Source organism: Pelobates fuscus, chromosome 7 (assembly GCF_036172605.1).
Source record: "Pelobates fuscus isolate aPelFus1 chromosome 7, aPelFus1.pri, whole genome shotgun sequence".
Lineage (NCBI taxonomy): Eukaryota > Metazoa > Chordata > Amphibia > Anura > Pelobatidae > Pelobates > Pelobates fuscus.
The window spans coordinates 76,588,849-76,611,814 of record NC_086323.1 but is presented as its reverse complement, the minus strand read 5'-3'; the positions used below and the strand labels follow the sequence as shown (position 1 = coordinate 76,611,814).

The window sequence follows — 22,966 nt, the reverse complement described above, 5'->3', positions numbered from 1 at the left end:
GCATGGATCAGTTCAATTGCTGTAGAGCATTTCACATTACAGTAACAATCCTTCGGCGTGAAAATAGTTTAACAACAGCCAGGGAGACTTCACCTGCAGAGTCCTGTCACCAAACACACTACAACAGGCTGCAGCAGTTATGGTTCCTAGAGTATTAATTTAAAAGAAGTCAGCAACAGCCATTTTTTATCTTTCTTACTATTGGCATATGTTACATTCAAGCTTCTTTCCTATACTTGATATTCCCTTGCATCTTCACCCTCCTATTTATGCTTTACAAACATCTCTCCAATCTATTTTAGCCTCCAGCACATTCCTTTAAACATGTGCCCATCACACCTATACTAAAGAGACTCTCTCCTGCCTACTTCTGTATTCAACTACAACCCTATCACTCTAGGCACCTTGGCTAAGTTACTTGAAAAGAAAGTCTGCATTTCACCTTCTCTCTCCTCTCATTATCTGACCCTGTGCGATCTGTTTTTTCAAGGATTGCCATTAGAAGGCAGGAGTACCTCTCTGGGAAAACGAGACAGAACACAATTCATTATGAGATTTGCCTAAAGAAAAAGATCTAAAAAGAGCTACCTGCCCATTCAAGAAACAATCTACAGAAACGGAGGTATAGTATGACTAGAACAAAGTATTGATTATGGTTTTGAAAGAAGGTTGGCCAATCAGAGTAAAGCTCATTAACTTTAGCACTTGTCTACAAAATAATCAGAATCATGTTAATGCAGTATCTGGAAAATGCACAGTGCTGCAATATGTCTAGACCATATATCTCCACAAAGCATAGGAACCACCAAAAATGTTAAGAGAACAGAGTTTTAGGCCCTCTATTACATAAAGAACATGCAAATAGTAAGGTTTTTCTTAAATAAAAAAAATAAAAAAATAAAATAAAAAAATAAAATAATGGATTATGAATTAGATTTTCCTCACACCATGAATAATTCTTACTTTATCCAAAACAGGTACAAAAATGGGCAGACAAAATGATGCTTTATTTCTGTTATTACTCTGAATTTATTTAGCATTTTGAAATGTCTGTGTTTTAAAATGAATGAAGATAATCAACTTTAAAATAATATTTTTCCATCTTGCATAATATATAAACCATACCACCTAAACAGCACTGAACGTGCTATAAATATCAGATCTTGCCCTGATAACCCCCATTCTATTATTCCCACTATCACTACTACTAGCAGCATTGATAAACCCTAACATTTGTTCTAAACAGTGAAATATATTGAAGTTGTTGCCTTTTCATTAATATTTATTATGCAGATGTAATGCATTTCTACTTGCAGAATACATTTGACTCACCCTAAGTCCTAATTTAATAAATTACCATTGATTGTTGACCTTATCTAACGCAAAAGACCAAAACGTTAAATCAGCATTCAATCCAATGCATAATAGGTCGCCATAACTGGGGGAGGGGTCTGTACCTTCTCATCCAATCCACAAAAGGATTTGGGGGCGTCATCCCCTCATCCTTGTCAATTATGTTATTCAAGAAATGGTTCATAAAACGTGTGCGTCTGTGTTCTATTCTATTCTGAGCAGTGATAAGGGCATCAAACAAACCACTGTGCTATGTTCTGTACGCGCATGCACTATCACTGTAAGTAAAGCCATATCATACCACAGCATCAGGTATTTAATATACTCAGGTATGTAAAAACAGTACAATGGTTTTATCAATGTCTGCCAGTGTGTTCAGAATAGAATATAGCATGGATGTTTATCAGACAATTACCATTATTCGTAAGTAATGTTTGTGGGTATAATGGTAGACTCCTGCGAAAGTTGTTCCCATTTTTTTATTTTTTTTAAATGCCATTCAATGTACATCTTAAATTTAGCATCATCAATTACAAAGGTCAGCCTAAAAGCCATTGCATGTGTCTAGATCGGACCAGGGCAGCATTGGGCAATGGCATTTGCAGGATTTGCTGGGGGTAAGTGTAATTAGTTTTCATCCAATTTGTTTTTTACAATATTTTTTTTTTTAAACTTTTTAATGTCATATAAAACAATAGCACATCCACATATATAATAAAATCAATATGAAGCATTTTCTAATGTGCACATTATAAAATTACCAGTACTGACAACAATTTAGGATACAAGAGAGAACAGCAGCTACAAATGAGATCTCCTATGTTAATGTACACATGTGGATTATATAAAAATGATACAGCCTATCCAAGGAGAAACGCGTTAAGTGTATTGTTTATAACTTTTTTATCACTATTTTATTTAATTATATATTGAATAATTTTTATTATTTTTTTAATATTAAAGTACTTTTTTTATTTGGACCTAACTTTTGCTGCTGTTGGATTGTTTGGAGTTATATCATACCACCCAAGTGCTTTGGATTGAGCAAACCAGAACTTGCTCTTTAGCATGTGAGTAGGTTTAACTTATTTATTTCTGCTTACACTCCTTTTTACGGTGTACACTATTGTGGTTCTGTTTGTTTATCTCCACATATACATGGACAGAAGAATTTATATTTACACCCGTTTCCTGGAGTGGGGATCATACGACTTCAAGCGCTATCAGAGGAGCCAGGTTTTATGGCTCCATTACACGTGAGTGTACATTTTATAGTTTTTACCTACCTTTGCTTCATAGCTCTACATACTTCACCATATACAATGTTTATTTGTTTATTTTTTATGAGGATACCCCCTACCACACCTATAAATTGAAGAATTACCTCTGCACTTGATCCATAGGTGTGGATTATTCCGCCCAGGCGCATACACTGGAGCTATATTGAAGCCCCAGGAAAGTGTGAGTGCACATCTTTTATTTTACCTATCATCACTACAGTTTTGAATACTACACTATTATTCCTTCTCTGGTTCTCTCCACATATACCTTGTCAAGGATTACTGAAGCGCTGCACCTACCCCCTGTTTTTATCCAGTTTTCTGATCGGAAAAGAGAGACTCCGTATTGGTGTTCAAGCTGCTTTTGGACTATTTTCCCTTTGCTTCCACACTGAATTTATTTCTGTGTGATTGTGAATCTGCTAAAATAGTTTGTAAAAAAATGGAAAAGGAACTGTAACTTTTAGATCTTATTAACGCAATTGCAACTATTCACCACGTTTGCTATTTTTCGACCTTGATGATTTTGGTCTAAAATATGCTAAATTTAAATTTCTCCACAAATAAAATATAGTAATGCAGATACACTATGAGTTACAAAATGTTGTAAGCAATGGTGGGTTTTTATTGATTGGCATACATTTTTTTTTCTAAACAATACTGAACTAATACCTTAATGTGTTAATGCTTTGTATTACTGGATAGGGAATTTAAGTATGAACACACTTGGACTATAGGAAAACCCAATAGAAAATCTGAGTGAATTTTTTTTTCTGTTGTATAGAAAATCAATAAGAACTTGGTCTTGGCTTCTGTCAGCCAATTCTAGGTCTCCTACCAGTACATACTGAATCCTACCACACATCTGTTATTTTCTTGCACATCACTCAGTGTATGAGAAACAAGGTGTGATATGCTGATGTGTCTTATCATCTATCTGCAAAATAAACAGCTCCCATGTCATAAAGAAGCTTTATGTTTCTATGTCTCCTATTGCTATAACCAATTCTATTTACAAAACAGACAATGGAACTTCCCTCTTCTTTCAATTTCATAACATAGACCAGCATGTTAGATATTGGCCAAGTATAAAGAAATAATTCAGAAATGGTATTTACTCATTGAATCTCTTTGGAACCAATGACAATAGTAAGGGATGCAGAGGCTCTATTACGACGTGTCCTCTTTATTTAGAACTACTGAGAATTTCCATATTTCCAAATTCATATTTTATGACATTTTATGATGTATCTGTTATATCTGCACAAACCAGAATAATTAAACTACAAAAAAAAATAACAAATCGCAATTAACAATCCCCGGGTCTCAGCTATATATTCTAAGTTATACATTTAGCAGCTACTTGTAGGAATTCTTCCTGGTCATGCCAATGGCCTCCCCAAAAAATGGAGCCAGGCTATACTCATTATAGAGTGTTTGCAAAGAACTCCAGCAATTGTAGCACAAAATACATAATGTGGATCCTCTACTGATAGCCCTGGACAGTAGACGTTCCTTGTTGGCGGTGATTGGGAAATGAACAATATAGACTAGCAAATTGGCTCAGCTGTTTAGGAGATGTTTTAATCATACAAAGTTGGAATTTAATGTTTTAAAATATATATAGTTGATCAAATACATGTGCAGACTTTATAAATAATAAGGTCCTCATGGTGACTGCTTCCATTTATATCACTTTGCAACAGTTTTGCTGTTTATACAAAGCCCAATAGCTTATAGTGCCAAATGTATAAAAAAATAAACAAAAACACAAATACAATATCTTCTCCTATAGCTTAATACATTTGCCTATGTGTCTGGAGGTTGAACTAAACTAAAGTCATCAAATACTCTTCATTACCGACTCCTATTTTTATACATTTTATCACTATATAATAATAAAATACCTATATCGAATAATACCTGTTCAGGTGTGCAGTTTTCAAAGTATGATACAGTTAGAGTTATGTATAAATAACAATTCAAGGGCAACGTTTTTATAATGGAGCAATCACCAAGGAAACCAGTGGCAGGTTCTTGCAGATTGCTCTGGGATAATGAGCTGAGACGGTTATAAAGGGAAAACCAGAAAAAATACATTTCCAGAGAATAACGGAAGTGGGAAATAACAAGTCCTATGCAAGCTCAGGAGACAAGAAATAAAAATACTGAAATAAAAATGGAAATGGATGGAGAAGCAGATACAATCATTAATAATGAGGCACCAACATTTTTAGGAGATCTATATATACATATATATTTGTTTTCCTTATACAGTTGACACTTGTTAATAGATCTGCTGGGGTTGTGTGACTTAAAAATATGATGTAACACAAACCATTAGACTTTATTAATTGCACCATTTATATTGACTACCAATCAGATAAACGTCACTTATATTATTTTAACCTATCTAGATTGTAAGTTCCTATGGGGACACATCAACTACTCCTGTATTTGTTTGTCAATTTAGTTTTGTCTCAAATGTATTGTACCTGTTGTTTTTTTACTTGTACCAATTGAACCCATGTAAAATGCTGTGAAATGCGCTGGCACTTTATAAGTAAAGTATAATAATAACACCTTTTTTTCATTTCTAAGTGGTTCTAAATTTTGAAACACTTCAGTAAATTTAAATGATTTAATAGATTCAAAATAGAACAGTTAATTATTGGTTATGTATTAATGCTTGGTTTTCTATTTTTTTGGAGTGCTAATTTATACTTTGTTGAGTATACATTTAAGAGGGACAAAAAGGTAAAATGTTTAAAACGGTCTATAAAGCCTGTCACTATAAGGTTTATTCTCTAACTATATGCAATGATGCTTACCAGAAAGAAAAGAGAGAAAAGATAGGAAGAGCATTTGAAAGAGGGTTATAAAGACATCAATGAAAAGGGGAGGAGTGGGAGCAATAGAAATGAGATAGATAGGGGGAGATATAGAAATAGTGCATAGGGAGATAGGTGGAAATGGGAGGATATGGAGTAATAAAACAATGTATTATTTAGGACTAATTTAAACTCAAACCCAAATTTTTCGTAGCTCTAACCCTTAATGTAATGCTAGCTAATGCAGTTAAAACCCTTGATGCAATTAAATACAACTATCCTTAAACAGAATGCTGATCCTACATACAATTCTAAAGCTAAATGTAATGCTAACTCTTAACCTAAATGTAATGCTCATTCTAAATATAAGACATAAAAAATATACTCGGAGTACACTGTTATTTAGAGGTTTAGTTATATTTCACACAAAAATAAAAGCCATAAATATGAAAATGTTGGCAGGTTTCCAACCTTAATCTGGCTTCCAAATATTCTAGTGCAATTTTACATTTGTATAAATAAAGTCTCATGCATTATAAAAACATAACATTAGCAAAAACCCAGTTGATGATACTGGTTATGTCTACAAAACAAAGTAAAAAACAAACAAGGTCTGTATCTCCTTATGTTCCACCCATTTCCACCATGCAAAGGGGACAGTTGGAGCGTGAGAGGTTTTAGGGAACTAACCTATGCACACATTTACATCCTCCAGTTTGGCGGACCCATTTCTGTGGAAGCCTCTCTTGCACTTCTCACACTGCTGACCACGAGTGTTGTGTCTACAGCTCACGCAGACCGCCGTGTTTACAACTTCGATGTAAGTGCAGCGGCTGGAGTGCCCGTGGCAATAGCAATCTTGTGAGGGAGGAGGTGGAGGAAGAGAAAGAGAGAGAGAAAGAAAGTAGGCATGCTTGGTAAGGACTGTGCGAGGGGGGAAAGAGTTTGGATGATGTCATTTCTAATCATACTAGGGGGTTATTAATTAAAATTTGATAGCGCTGACAGGAACATCTTCAAGCATTACTTACGTCTAGTAGACACTTGGTCCAAGCAGAGTTTAATAAACAATTCCCATGGCCCACAAAACAGTAATGAATCTCTGACAGACATCTACTCAAAATGGAGTCATGAGTACAATAGCGTATTGTTTATTGCAAGTCTTTCAACTCTCTGCTTCTCCTTAATTACAAATTTATAGTTGCAAGCATTTCATTTTTTTGAATTAGCTGACAATAACAAATTAACTATTGCAGGCAAGGACCAGCACAAATGTACTTCCAAACATAGCTTCTTTTTTTCTTTATAAAGAGTGCAATAAATAAGTATAATATGTGTCTGGAGCCAAATTAAGATTTACATTTATGTTTAGCTGCCTGTGTTCTCTTAGCAGTGAGTATTAGGTGTCTGTTGAATTGAATTTTTATTTGGTCCTGAAATTAATGTATAAGTGATATGATGTCACAGATCAAGCCAGAGACATGTATATGTAATTAATTAACTATTGCCTAATCTCTGTACTCTCAGAGATGTAGGTATGATTAAAGTGATGTCATCACAAAGGTCAGAGAGGCATGTATAAATGTTGTTACATCACAATGGAGGTTAATGCAATTAAAGCTAAATGTCACTGTTTACTATTACTGAAAATATAAAGCTTGCATGTAGTATAGCTTCGGTGTGTATTATTTCATAATAAATATACACAAGTAAAGATCGTATTTTAGTGCATTTCTTGGTTTACCATTGCTCTGTATTGGCAGCCATCTTTAAATATTCTTTAGTCAGAAGCACTACTTAAGAAAAGATTATTCAGATAATCAAGAGTTAGTGCTTGTGGACACATCATGATGTCATATGCTGGTGCCAGGTATAAAAAAAACAATGCTGACACAGTTGGATTTAGCTGTATGCAATCTACATGGTCTTGGTAGATATTATTATTATTGCCATTTATATAGTGCCAACATATTCCGTAGCGCTTTACAATATTATGAGAGGGGGGATATAACTATAAATAGGACAATTACAAGAAAACTTACAGGAAAGATAGGTTGAAGAGGACCCTGCTCAAACAAGCTTACAGTCTATAGGATGTGGTCCTGCTGCAGGCAGAGGACTTAAAGATGGCTGCCCCCAAAACACATAGGTAAGAAAATAGATGCCTTGAAAATGTGTGTTTGCTTATATGCATTCATTACAAAATAATACAAAAAGGCAATATTACATGCATCCTTTATTTTCATTGAAAATAAACTATAATGACAATTCTCCTATAATGAACTGCCTGACTTTGAAAACAATTATTTTTGTGAATAGAAAAGAAAAAAGGAAAGAATGATAGCCAATGTTTATAAGTAGTTGTATATGGGGTTATTGCATTGATATTTATCAGTATACATTGGTTTCCAAATGGTCTAAATATAATCGACTTTTCATTTTTCAAAATGAACTGCCATGCTATGATAAGTGTATTTTTGACCTAGCATATAAATGCAACTATTATGCCTGTTATTATTTTTGATATATGACTCTGTTTCTGAAATTATAACTGATTTCTGAGGAAGTCACAGATAAGGAAAACCATGCATATTATCTCATTTTTCCATGATTTTCCAGTAAAATAAAATTGTGTTACTTGCTTGTTTAGCTTGTATTCGTATGGTTACCAACAATAATCAAAGAGGTTCACAATTTAAAAAAAAACAAAAAAAAAAACTAGAAAAATGGAGGGAGTATTCCCAATATATGACAAGATTATTTGCTATACTTTAAATTCTGGAAAATTAAATAAAAGTGAATGGCACTTCCATAATATAATTCTCCAGAAATGTATCCAGCTTGATTATTTTGGGTAAAAATTATGTTTGCCTGACCTGATGCCTGACCTGATCTCCAAATTAGGCGGATAACCCTGACAGATACAAAATGATTGTTCCAAAGTAACATGATGAAGGTAATTTAATTTGCATGGAATGCCTTGTCTGTGCTCCGGATAAAAATACATTTACAGTACTTCTAAAGTGACAGCTGATTTTAACTTGCCCTGTAGAGTTGGCTAGATATTTATAAGCAAAGAAGTCACTAGCTGCCGTTAAGCGCTGCACACTTTTCTGTATTGCAGCTGCCGTTAATGACTGGCTGAGGCATCTATGATGTATAACAGATTACATTCAAGCACATGAATAAAATGATAACAAAACAAAAAGTGAGTGATCTGGATACTGATAAATACACTGATGTTGAAATTTGGGGTATTACTAAAACAATCTTGTTAACATTCAAGTTCTTAGAACAGGGGGATTAAAAGGTAGATCCCCAGCTTTTGTAGAAATTTAGCTCCCATAATGCATGGCCACCTTTAAGGTAGTCTATTCTTATAATAGCTAAAATACAATAGCTAAACGTATACTAGGAAAATGTTGTGTTTGCACCAACATATGTGTCTGTTGTACTGTCAGAGACACAGAACATGAAGGGAAAATAAAGCAGTCGATTCCCGCTTCAAGCCATCTTCACTACGAAGAACGGTAGAGTCCTAATTAATTGCAAAAACAAATTTACGAAGCTACCAATCCCTCAGTCATTACCTCTGTCTTGTAATGTCAAGAATTAAGTTTATTGATTTGGATTCCCTCTCTGCGAGATACACAAAGCTGTTTAATAGAACTTTTCTAAAGCTTTGATTGCTAAAGGGGCTGTTGATTCAAAAAGAGCTAGCTACTTAATTTGAGTTGTTTTTTTTTATCTGACATTGTACGGCCTTCTTGTGTGTGTCTCTCTCTCTACAGATACAGAGTGCATGGACGGGAGGGGGTGGGGGGGATGGGCAAATCAACTGAGCAACTGCATTATTGTACAAGAAATCTCTGGCAAAACCCTGATAGATAGATCGCCACTACCAGTATGCACAGCAAGGGATAACAAGATGAATGCGCATAAATATATGTGTAAGCTGCATTGGTTCCACCACTAAACCCCTTTTTATGGTGGGAAAGGAGTGGTAAAAAGGAGTAGGAACTTTGCCCAAGTGGTTACAGACCTAATCCATTCAATGGTATGCCTCATTATGTGGTTCCTTTAAGGTAGAAATGCATAAATACATCATACCCACAGGCTTCGAGTCTTTTTAAGCATGACTTCCTTGTAAAGATGTGGTTGCATGGGAGAACGTCCCATATAGAGGACTGAAACGTCGATCCTGACTTTTAATATGACCTTTTAAATTCCGTGAATGCTGCTACCCCTTTGGATATTTATTTTTATATATATATATATATATATATATATATATATATATATATATATATATATAACAAAATAGTAGAAAATAGCACTCCAGGGACTTCAAAAGAATATGGTTAAAAAATAACTTAGCTTTTATTCAGCAACTGCCACAAAGTATCAACGTTTCAGTTCTAGTGCGGAACTTTCGTCAGGACTCCTGACGAAAGTTCTGCACTAGAACTGAAACATTGATACTTTGTGGCAGTTGCTGAATAAAAGCTAAGTTATTTTTTCACCATATTCTTTTGAAGTCCCTGGAGTGCTATTTTCTACTATTTTGTTCTATTCTATTTGCTCAACAAGCACCGGGCACTAATTTATTATAACAGGAGTGCAAGTATTTGGACATTTTATATATATACACACACACACACAGTGGCATACCTACCACTGTCACCGTCACTCCAGGGGGCCGGGCCACAGCTGAGATCCCCCCGGGTCTTTGCAGAGTTGGCGCAGCAGGAAGGGAAGAGGCTCTCTGCCTTCACCTCCACGCTGAGTTCCGGCTTTCCGAGCATTGCCGCAGTAACCATGGCAACGCTCGATTACACATGGCACCGAGACTCGCGGAAAGAGACTTCATCCAGCAGAGGTGAAGGCAGAGAGCCTCTGCAGCACCACTGGACCACCAGGGAATATGTTGCCCCTACATGGATACTGGTAGGACACGGAGTGGGAAATATATTAAATAAAAAAAATTGAATTACATAAAATAAATATTTTTAAAAAGATGCTCCTTTTTAGCCCCCACAGCCCCTTTCCTACCAAGCAAACACAATCTTACACACACAATACATCCCTACACACACACACTGCATCCCTACACACACACTGCATCCTTACACACACAAACACACTGCATCCCTACACACACACACACAAAATGCATTCCTTACACACACACACTGACACACATACACACAAAATACATCCCTACACACACACACACACACACACACACAAAATGCATCCCTTACACACACACACACACAGACACACACAAAATGCATCCCTTACACACACAGAAACACACAACGTGTCCTTTACACACACAGAGAAACAGACCCTTCTTACTGGGGCGGAGGGAATGACACATATGGGGGGAGCTGTGATGAAGGCAATGACACACATTGAGGGGCTGAGGGGAATAGGATGCATGGAACGGCTGAGGTGGATGAGGTGCATGGGGGGAGCAAAGAGGGGGGTATGAGACGAATGGAGAGGCTGGTGAGATTAGATGCTTGGAGAGAGGGCCAGAACAATTTTCACACCGGAGCCCAGTGATTTATAGTTACGCCTCTATATATACATTAGCTAAAGTTGTTTTGGTGACTATAGTTTCCCTTTTAGATATGTTTTTAGATTCAAAACATGTACATTATATGGCTCAGAGGTCAAATATTTGGTTATGTACTTTAGTGCTACCTGTAGTGATGAAATTGGGTGGCCAAATGTCAGTGGTTACTTGAAAAACAGCAGCCAACATACAAGGGATAAGAGCAAAGAGGGGGGTATGAGACACATGGAGGGGCTGGTGGGGATTAGATGCTTGGGGGGAGGGCCAGGGCAATTTTCGCACCGGGGCCCAGTGATTTCTAGTTACGCCTCTATATATACATTAGCTAAATTTGTTTTGGTGACTATAGTTTCCATTTTAGATATGTTTTTAGATTCAAAACATGTACATTACATGGCTCAGAGGTCAAATATTTGTTTACGCACTTTAGTGCTTCCTGTAGTGATGAATCAGGTGGCCAAATGCCAGTGGTTACTTGAAAAACAGCAACCAACACAGAAGGGATAAGAGCAAAACAGAACTTCTTTCCTGTAAGTAGACTAACAAGTTTACAGGCATACAAAAGCAGTAAGCAGAACTAAAGAGCACCATCTTCAGCTCAAGTGCTATTCATACATCTGGTACAGTACATGATGATGTACTTCCCAACATCTCTTCTCAACAGCAAGTCAATAATTATACGACATTCCTTTTATTTTGAAGAAAACTATGACATGCCTTTGGCAATGGTTTGCTAAGTGCGTCTGCAGTCATCTCTTCAGATGGGCAATATTAAATGCCAAAAATGCCTTGCTCTTGTGTGTCCATGTGCAGATAATATTCTACACCAATGTGCTTGGTTCTAGGATTGACCGTTTCGGATTGTGTCAACTTTATACATCCCTGATTAATATTATGGATATGGGATTAGACATTTCCAGTCCATGTCTAGGAAAATATGTCAAATCCAAATTGCTTCTTGACATGCCTATGCTGCTGCTACTAATTCTGCTTCAGTTGAAGATAGTGCAATTGTCACTTGTTTTAAACTAAACAGTTTGTGGTTTCTTTCTTCTCCATACTGGTAGAAGTAACTACTTGTAGATCTGCAGTCCATAGAGTCTCCAGCCCAATCGGCATCAACATGTCCAAATAATTTTGGATTTGATGTTGCTAGCAGTCACTGCTAAATTGTTCATTTTATGTAACATATCACCCTCTTTACTGCATTCCAATCACTATAACAGGGTGTTGCAAACTTTTATACAAAGTATACTCACTGCTGTGGCAATATCTGGTCTTGTCACCGTAGCAATATATAACAATTTTACAACCAGACAGGAGGCACTTGTTTTGCATTATCCTTCATTACTAAACTCCACAGCAGCAAAGAACCTTAACAAGTTAACCAATTTGAAAACAGTTCAGCACATCTAGAAAATGGATTAGATCAGAGTGTTTATTTCTTTATATTTTTAATGCTGCATTTGATATACATTGCTTTTAACATTCTTACTGATTGTTCTGTGATTTTTTTAATTCCCTTTCCATTTGCTCCTAGGCTTTCTGGACTCCTTCTGTGTTTGGGTCTGCCTTCTCCCCTGGCATTCTGTGGTGAGACTGGACTTTAGTCCCCTGCTTCATGGGTGAGGGACCTCAGGCTTTTGTATTATGGTACAGTGCACTATGTAGAGATTGAAAGGGGGATCATTTGAAACATGTATGTCCATTTGGGGATAATATAGCTATTTATTAAGTTAATATGGCCCCACCATGATAATTCAACCTTCCTCCAATTTTTAATAGAATGGTTTGTTGATTTTAACATATCCAAAAAATTGACTTCCTTTAAACTATTTACATTTTTTGTGATTTTGACTCCCAAATATACAAAACTATGTTTAACCCAACTGAAATGATACAAGCTTTTAAGTAATTTTTGTTTCTCTCTGTCTATCTTTGTAGGAAGGATCATAGATTTTTCTATATTAATTTTGGAGTTGGAAACTATACTATATTGTTGGAATTATTTAATTAAATTTGGTAATGAACTCAATGGGTTTGTTACTGTTAAAAGAACATCATATGCGTATAAAATAATTTTAAATTGCTTTTGTTTAATAGAGACACCTTTAATATTTTGATTGCTTCTAATTCGCATTGCTAAAGGTTCTATTGACAAAATGTATAAGAGAGGTGAGAGTGGACATCCTTGACTGGTTCAGTTTTTTTTTTTATAGGAAACCATTCAGGCAGAATGCCATGGCCAATTATTCTTGCTGATGAAGTATGATACATGGACATAATTGCTTGCAACATCCAATCCTGAATACCGAAACTTTGCAAAGATTTTCTAATACATCCCCAGCTGACCCTGTCAAATGCTTTTTCAGCATCTATCGACAGGGTCTCTCTGCCAGATCCAATATAGCATCCAGTCTTCTTACATTTGAGCCCAAGAATCTGTTAGGCACAAAACCTATTTGGTCTGGGTGTATTACATTGTTTAGAACTTGTTTTAACCTCTCAGCTAGAATTCCTGCAAATATTTTAACATCAGTATTCAGGAGAGGAATTGGTCTATAGTTTGGGGTTTTTATTCGATTGTAGAATTGGGATTATATTAGCTTTCGATAGTTCTGAAGGAAAATATTTTTGATCTACTATACCATTAAATGTAGATGTTAGTTGGGATGTAAGATTTAACTTAAAAAGCTTATATAAGATATTACTTAATCTATCAGGTCCTGGAGTTTTTTCAGATTGTAGTTTGGATATATTTCCATCTACTTCTTCCATAGTAATAGGAAGATTTAGCATGTTTTTTTTGTGTTTGTAAAAGTTTGGTGAATTCTAAATTTTGAAAGTATTTATCTATATCTGATTCTTGAGAACAATTATTTAAGTTGTATAAATCTTCATAATAGTTATTAAAAGCTTTTCCTATGCTTTTAGGAGATAATACAGTTTTATTGTTTACTATCAGTTTAGATATCTTGGATTTAAAATCGTGTTTTTTAAGTCAATCCAATATTAATTTATCCGCTCTATTTCCTTTAGCATAATATTTGATTTTAATTTTTTCATTGCAATTTTGAAGGTTTTCTGATGCCTCGCTTTTGTGTTTCATCAGTTATTTCAACCATACCTGGAATGATATTCAATGAAGGTCAGTAAATATCTGTCCCTGCTTGCAGTGGGGGTTTGCATTGGTCTACACATGTCACTGTGTATGAGTTACATGGGGTGAGAGTTTTTTTATTTGACTGGTTTATGGAAGTGGAGTTTGTGTGGCCTTTGCTTTGATACAAAACGTGTACTTCATGAGCATGTATCAAGGCAATATTATCACGTCTTCTGATGAACCACTCTTTGCAAGTTTGTTATAGCTTCTGGGATGCCCCACTTGTCTGTGCCACAGGTGGATACACTTGTCGTGTAGCGTATGAGTGGTTGTTTTGGCACACTTTCAGTAACTAATTTGTACCAAGGTTCATTCAGCCTTCCTTTTGCAAGGACTTGTTTTCTGTTTCGAATTATGCATTACCTCGAAAGTGGACTGTAAGTCCAATCTTAGCAAGGGTTTTCACCAATAAGAGGCTTCCTTCTAGGCTTGGAACATGCAGAATCTGTTTTACAAGGATGCTTTACTTACCACCAGATGGTGTAATTTAGTAATCTTCCGCTGCAATACATTTACAATTTACCAGGAAGACTTTGTATTTTGCACTGAAATCAATTCCTGTGAAGAATGTCATCACTTGTCTTGTGACTTGTTGCCCCTGAGTCAATGCATCATACACGTGGAGTTCTTTTCGGAGTGACTTTAACCCCTTAAGGACCAAACTTCTGGAATAAAAGGGAATCTTGACATGTCACACATGTCATGTGTCCTTAAGGGGTTAAAGCTACTGCCTTATATTTATTTGGTCTTTAATGAATAAACTCATTTGTGATTAATGAATTAATCCTGTAGGACTGATTTCCGCTGGACTGTTACCGCCGTGACTGCTTCAGCCCTTTCTCTTATAGGTGGCTCTCGCCTCCTCTGCTCAGCTTTCCTGATTTCTGGTGTCCGGCTGTTTTGCAACAAAAACACACTCTGGTCTCTTTGTTTTACTTTGTGCCCCTTCAGAGCTACCTCTGATCTTTCTTCTACCATGCATTTTCTTTTCTTCTGTTGTATTCATCAATTGATTTCCCCTTATCATATACTAGTGTTAGTTCTGGCTAAGGCCTAGATTTTAGAGCGTTTATAAGGGCACCATACGACTCTGGAAGGCTGCATAATAGTAGTGCTACTATGTAATTATCTTTAATTTCTTCTCCAATTGCAGGTAGCTGTTCCACAATCTCTAGCATAGAAGTCACATGCTCATGCATTTTCTGGCCTTTATCCAGCATCATCTTATACAATTTACGCAGCAGATATAATTTACTGTCTAAGTTTGAATGCTCATTCAGTTTTTGTAAAGCAGTCCACATGCCCTTACCTGAATTTCCTTTTCTTATATGAATTAGTTGATCATCCTCCACTAACAGGCTTATAACTTAAACTGCTTTTGCTTGCTTGTTTTTACTGTCCCAAATCTTCTGGGTTGTCAGTGAGTATATTTGTATCCAGTGCCTGCCACAAGTCATCTTTAGTGAACAGCATTTCAAGCTTGAATTTCCACAGCTGGTAGTTGTTTTTGTTGAGCTTTGCTATTTCAAATTTAATATCTGAACCACTTGCCATGTTTCAGTAAATTGGATGCAGCTCTTGTTTCCACACTCAGTATTCACTTGGATCTTAGATGAAACACTTACTGACTTGTAGTTTTTCTTTAGTCTTAAAACAAGTGATGTCATCAATCTATTCATAAACAGGATTATACATAGGCCACAACGTCATGCGTTTAGAGTGGAAAAAAGGAAATTTAGTCCAAGGCAAAGTACAGTAAGAACAATAAGGATGTGGAATGCTCTGCCTGAAGAAGTAGTTTTATCAAAGTCTGTATAGATGTTTAAGCGGAAACTGGATGCACTTGCAAACACATAATATTCCATGATATCATTTTTAATTTGTGGCATAACAGCTTTGAGATCCAAGGATAAATCTGACTGCCATTCTGGGGTTAAGAAAGATTGTTTTCCTAGTTTGCTGAAAAATGGCAACAGTGCTTCAAACGTTATTTTTGGCCTTCTTTTGGATAAAAAAAAAAATGTGAGAAAGGCTGAATTGATGCCTAGGTAACAATGTAACATAAATTAGGATGTATATCCAATAGTTTTTCTTGATTCCTTGAATACAGACATGGATCTACTTTACTTCTTGAGCATTTATGTCTGGGCCCATAACCTGCTGGTTATCTTTCAGGAAATGACACTGGAAGCTTGTTAGGGTGCATAGTGCAGCATTAGAGTGCAGCATTAGGCTTTACTCATGTGGATAAAACATTGAGAAATGAACAGTACCATCTACAGCTTAAATGCTATTCATACATAGTACAGTACATGCTGTTGTACTTCCCAACATTTATCCCTGATGTTCTGAACTACAGCAAATTGAAACCTGAAATGCACAATTTATGGTAAAATATCCAAGTTGTGACTGTAGCAGTGTTAGAATTGTTACAGCTGAACTACATTAGCCTAATGTTTGCCATTTTTAATTAATTTTTTAATTTGCTATTATGTGGACTCTAATGAATAAACCCTTTTGTGATTAGTCAATTAAGTAATTAATCCTGTAGGACTGATAAGCATCCATGATAAACATGGATCAAATAAATAAATAAATAAATAAATAAATCAGCGTGTATTTACACTTCCTAACAGGTAATTTAATTAATACGTACCTTCTGTAAAGTTCACTTTTGTGATTTTTGTCAGCTTAAATGGAACAAAACTCTCTCCCTAAAAAAGCAGTGATTTTATAATATTTTGCACTTAGCATGACAAGTATAGTAGTTATTTCAATCCCATGTTATGGTCAGAAGACTTTGCTGTATAATCCCCACGTAATATAGTAATAATAATTGCAGGCATGAGTCAGTCCTGATATGAATGTAGAAAGAAAAGCAATGAGGTATAATTATCTTATTATTGGATGAAGGAAGTATCTCGGGATTGAAAGCAGGTGTGCGCCGTTCCTGTCCGCAGTCAGAGGTCAAAATGCTACATTACATTAGATCACTCGAGAGCGATAGTTCCAAGCTGTTTGTTCACTGCCAGACTGCTCACAAATTACAGCTACTGCGCACCAGTCACTTCACTCTAACAGGCCTGTCCTTCGCAATTACCACTTAACGAGATGAACCTGCCATACTCTATGTGCCAGAATTGTTTAGAGGATATCTTAAATACCAAGGGCGATATGTATACAAGGAAAAGCTATTTTAAGGCATGTGATTTTTAAAAAGGTTGTTTTCTGGTTAATGATAAGCGTTATAGGGATTTTGCACTAAACACTGAATTGTATTAAAAACTGAACTTTAAAATAGCCAAAATGTCATAGTTACATATGTCATATGTCAGCATAGATGTGCTGGAGAATGTTGCGGTCTAAATTTTGCAAGTCGGATTTTAATTCACTATAATTCTGCGTTTAGTGAATAAACTCCAGTGAAAAATTATGATAAAAATAGGCAAAATTATGCTAAAACAGGCAAACCATGACTATAGCTGAATCCATCTCAGCATAGTATAGGAACCAGTGATATTGGGAGGAGTGATACCCCCACCCCAGTCTCTCCCCCCCCCTCCCCCTCTGAATATCTGGTGTAGTTTTTAAGAAAGACCATAAGTTCAAGATCAGCCACAACATTAAAACCACCTTCTTGATATTGTAAAGTTTCCCCTTGTGCTGCCAAGACAGCTCTGTTGCTCATAGCATGGACTTCGCAAGACCTCTGAACACATTAGTAGCAGATCTTTTAAGTTTTGCAAATTGCAAAGTGGCGCCACCATGAATCAGGTTTGCTGTTCCAGAACATCCCACAGATGCTCAATCAAGTTGACATCTGCGGAATTAGGAGGCCAAGGCAACACCTTGAATTCTTTGTCATGTTCCGCAAACCATTCCTGAACAATTTTTGCAATGTGGCAGGGTGCATTCTGCTGCTGGGAGAGGATCCCATTGAATGCTCTTTCGGTGGTGGACAGGGGTCACCATCAGCCCCATCTGCAGCAAAGTGTGATGCATTGTGTGAACTGACACATTTCAATCATGGCCACCATTAAGTTTTTCAGCAATCTGAGCTAAAGTAGCTCTTCTGTGTGATCAGACAATACAGGCTTGACTTTGCTTTCCACATGCATTAATAAGCCTTTTGCGCCCATGACCCTGACGCAGGTTCACTGGTTATCCTTCCTAGCACCACTTTTGGTACGTACTAACCATTGCAAACTTGGGACACCCCACAAAGCTTGCTGTTTTGAAGATGCTCTGACCCAGTTATCTAGCCATCATTCACGTTCCCATTTTTCCTGCTTCCAACATCAGTAAAGTTTAGGCTGAAAGCAGTACTGTCACTTGTATGGTTTGCTTATATTTTTACAAAGACCATCAACTGCGAAACCTGGCACCTGGTTGGTATGGTATTATGGGGGTTATACTTCCCTGATTCTTTACCTTTGTGGCACTGCCATGTATCTTCAGTGCTTGGCAATTTCTATTGGTCAAGAGCCACATCAAACATACCATCTAGTGCAAGGAGTATATGAAAGATATCTTGAGACAGCAGCACCAATCATACATCTTCATTCACATGCGCAAACACAGCCCATAGGAATTCTTTTCACATCACACAATTAAAATCCACATTCAACGACTGACAGCAAGGTGTAGTGGTAGAAATGCAGTGGCAGTTAATGGTCAGCCTTGTACAAGTGCCAAGCAATGCCCACATAAACTTGCATGTGCACATATATACAGTAGTATATAATATACTATCCAGTGTCAATGAATATACATGTTAACTGTATACATGCAATTAGTACTTGCCATATATATAGCCTATATTTTCTTGGCTCGATTTTCAGCAAATTTTTTTCTTGCCCTGGCAATACTCCTTATATTAAAATTCTGCATGAGCCAGAGATCCCTAAAGGTAATTAATTTATTATAGAACATAAATCCCACTCACATATGGGCAAACTCATATGATTTCTCATAAGTGGCAGTTTTTAGATACTGTAAACTACCCCCAAGGAGCATAAACTTAAAAGGGATTAACTGGAGGCCAGTTAGAGATGCTCGGTGAATGATAAATTTGTTGATTGTTCTTATCTGAGCTGGAGCTAAATGCACTTGAAGAATAAAACCATTTATGTTGAATTTTTGAAGCGTCTAATGAATAAATAAATCACCATTGCTCCAGGGCACAATCTTTCATTTCTCAGGACTTTTTTCTTTGTAAATTGGTCCATTTCTCCTATCATAAAGGTGGGAGGGATTGGTAACGGTCTGGGTGGCAATAAGTAGATCCCCAGCCTTAAGATGGGCAAAGCATCATGGAAGTTGCAGTCTTAAAACCTACCTAGTAACCTACCTTTCGCCATCTCTAATCTAGGAAAAGAGAGGGGATGTGTATGGTCCTGATATTGGGAGGACCCATCAAAAAAAGAAAGCTAGATATTCAAAATGGTATGGTTTGACTTTAAATATGGAGAGCTTGTTTGCTTATGGGTAATTACAGGCTGAGGAGTAGACAGAGCCACATGCCACATTTTTAGCCAAAATGAAAAGCGGTTTAATTGCCCAAATTAGGGAACAATGGGTTAAACCCAACAAGTACCCAGGCATGTCTGTGTTTAAACCTGAAAAATAATTATATGACTTGGTTCTAGCTCTATGTAACACTTTACTGCCAATATTATACGAAACAAAAAAACAAAACAAAGAAAAACACCTCCTAATAGTTGCTTCTATTTTGCAATAATACTACCTCTGCTGGAATCTTCTACAAAGGCGATGTTACTGCTTTTGTAAAAGACTGCAGTCTTTAAAATAGTCTTATACACTCACTGACTTAAAAACCTAAAGTCTGGAAAAGAACCAACTGTTTTTGTTTTAGTTTCATCCTTTGCTTTTACGCATTACTTACGTTTGGCCATGTTACCTACATGTGAATAACTATGCTTAGATACCACTGATAACCATACAACCGCCACATGGCGGTCCATCAAGTGCTGCTATAGCGACACAAACACCCCCCCAATAGATAGATAGCTCTCAATGCCCCAAAACATATAGGGGGTTTAAAGCTCACAATACCCCCTCCCCCCCCCATAGCCTCATGGGTTAGAGGCCACACAACACCCGGGAGACACACTAATGCCACGGACACATAGTTTCCTAGCCTACACGAAGGGAAAGGCGGACACTTCGACTACCCACCACCAGGCTCCTGGGCACCACTCATCTACCGATAGTTATCATTTAAACAAAAAATAGGTGAACACACTAGACATCATTGTTCGCAAATACTGCACATGCTTATATACTGTGATACAATGCAACTGCTGTATTGTCATATATCACCTTCCAAAATAAAGAATAATAAAAAAAATAGTCTTATACACAGTCCAAGCATTTTGACATTGTTGAAGATATACCTAGTGCATTCCTGAAAAACTCTTAAGCAAACTCAGACTGGTATGTCAACATGGGACGACTTGACGAGCCACCTGATTTTCATTTGCTATCATTTACTGTCATAGACTATATGTCTATAACAAATTGATTCTGTACAATCAAAATTAGCTTTTTATTTGATTTTTTAGAATGCACCTTAGTATTCATGCATCTATATACCTAGATAGAGATTGCGAAGAATTGATAAAGATAACTGCATATTTTATTGCCAGAATAGGCAAATGTAATTTTTTTTTCAATTCAACTATTTTTCCATCTGGGCTACTTTGGCATAAAATTTGCAACACCTTTTTAATCCGTCACAATTTCTGGTTTAGCGAATAACTCAAATAGTGTACGTGTATGCTGATATACCTCAAGATTCTACAGAGAGAGTGTTCTATGAATCATTTAAGCCTTTATCAACCAGACTTGACAGAACACAGATTCACAGTTTGGCCTCCTAGTCTTGCAGTTCTATCCATCTTATTTACCAAACCGTCAAGTGTTGGGAAGTAAATGCTCTTTAGTTATGTGTGGAATCTTTTTTTCAGGATGATGAATAAAAATCATTTAAATTTTTTTTTAAACTTTTCACAAATTCAAACACTTTCCCATTACTGTATAAAATATCTCCTGTTCTATATGCAAATGTCTTGGTTTTGTAATAGTGATGGCCACAACACTATTAATTACAGAGCAATGAGTGTCTCCTCTGACAGATGAAAAGGAAATATGATACAAATTATAGATGAGTGCAATAAAATCTGTTAAAACTGTATGGTGATTTAGCACACAATGGCCCCGAGTCACAATATGAATGGAGGATCTCCTACCTCTTTTGTGGCTCGAGACTTGAGCGGGTGGCACAGTTGAGTGAGCTAATTTGGGAAAAACTGGACAGACAGGAAGGGGGAAAAAGGAAATTAGAAAGGAAAAAAAACTGAAAAATATAATAAATGCAAGAAAATAAGACAAACATAAAAAGCAGAATTGTAAATGAAAATTTATATTATTGATGATACAATATCAAATATGTTGCGTTGTTAATTACTGCATAAAAATAATGAAGAAAAACAGATGAATTATTGGCAGAGATTAAGACATGATGAGATGTGTAGAGCAATGTATTGATTAATGAAAGGAAGCAGGCATAAAGATGGCAAAAGGATCTGTTACAGAACCATTCATTATGTAACTTTCACAAAGACTCGTAAAGAGGAGTATTCACTAAAATGAGAATTCAAAGTGAATTTCAAATTGAAGGTCAAAGTAGCAGAACTGGTAGCATAACAAATTTAGAGAATGTTTCCAGTTTGGCTTTATTGGCCTTAAATTTGAAATTCACTTTGAATTCTCACTTTATTGAATAAACCTGATAGACGGACCCTATGGACTCATACTATAAGTCGTAAGGAAATATTATACCGGGCAACATTAGTATTATGGAAAAATGAGATACTGGGAGCAATAGGAGTAATTACAAAGAGTATTAATAGATACATCGGAACATTTTATAATGAGCAAAAATAGGTAGAGTTAGGAGGAATGGTTATATGACACAATAAAGGCAGGTATAGAAAAGGGTCATTTATGCATTTGGATGAGTTATTTGATGCTGTAGACAAATTGGAATGTTGTCCACTACCCTATTTTTCCTTCAGATAAACAAAAAAATCTTTCTTTAATTTGCCCTACTGCAGCTCATTATCAGACAGCAGTTATACGGTTGTTGTTTGTAACTTGAATCACTGTTATACATAAATCTATATAAATTACATATTTATTGATACTGAATGTTCCTTTTAATTCTAGAAATCTGTCTGAGGCCAGTCTAATTAAGCCAGCATTCAGTGAGTGCTATTAATTTAAAATATACGGACATTTTCGATAATTAACACCACCAACATGAAAAAGAGTGAAAAGTTAATTTAATTTTTGAGGACTGATATGCTTAACAGCTGAATGTGAAATGATCATGTCATAAAAGTTATCACACAAGACATGCCATCACACACAAGACATGTCATTAAAACTCAGCTAATGGTTGTTACGCTGATAGATTCTTAAGGAATTTTAGGAAAACTTTAGAAAAGATAGTTTCTCAGTGCTAACTGGCCTTCCCCTTCTGTTTCGTATAGAACCATGTGTGTTTAAGGTTTGAATCGTTGCATATGAAGATCACAAGGATCTCATTCTGCGCACAGCCACTGTTAATCTATGCAATTAGGGCCTATGAATCAGACGCTTTTTCTTCTGTTACGGCTGTAGTGCAGAGACCCAGACACAATAATTTTGAGCAGATGAACAAGATAATTGC

The 22,966-nt window shown here is 36.2% G+C and overlaps 1 protein-coding gene across 3 annotated transcripts in view; it reads right to left on the bottom strand.

The window, feature by feature from the left end:
• Window positions 1-22,966, bottom strand: part of NTNG1 (netrin G1) — a 262,767-nt gene that overhangs the window by 23,551 nt on the left and 216,250 nt on the right. The window contains exons 7-8 of one of the 3 annotated variants that reach the window (XM_063426081.1): window positions 21,483-21,542; window positions 6,155-6,322 (exon numbers count right to left, since the gene is read on the bottom strand). The exons of 1 other annotated variant lie outside the window; for it this stretch is intronic. In XM_063426081.1, the coding sequence (XP_063282151.1) occupies window positions 6,155-6,322; window positions 21,483-21,542 (228 nt within the window). The remainder of the gene's footprint in view (window positions 1-6,154; window positions 6,323-21,482; window positions 21,543-22,966) is intronic. One more of the 3 variants, XM_063426082.1, reaches the window with a different exon arrangement.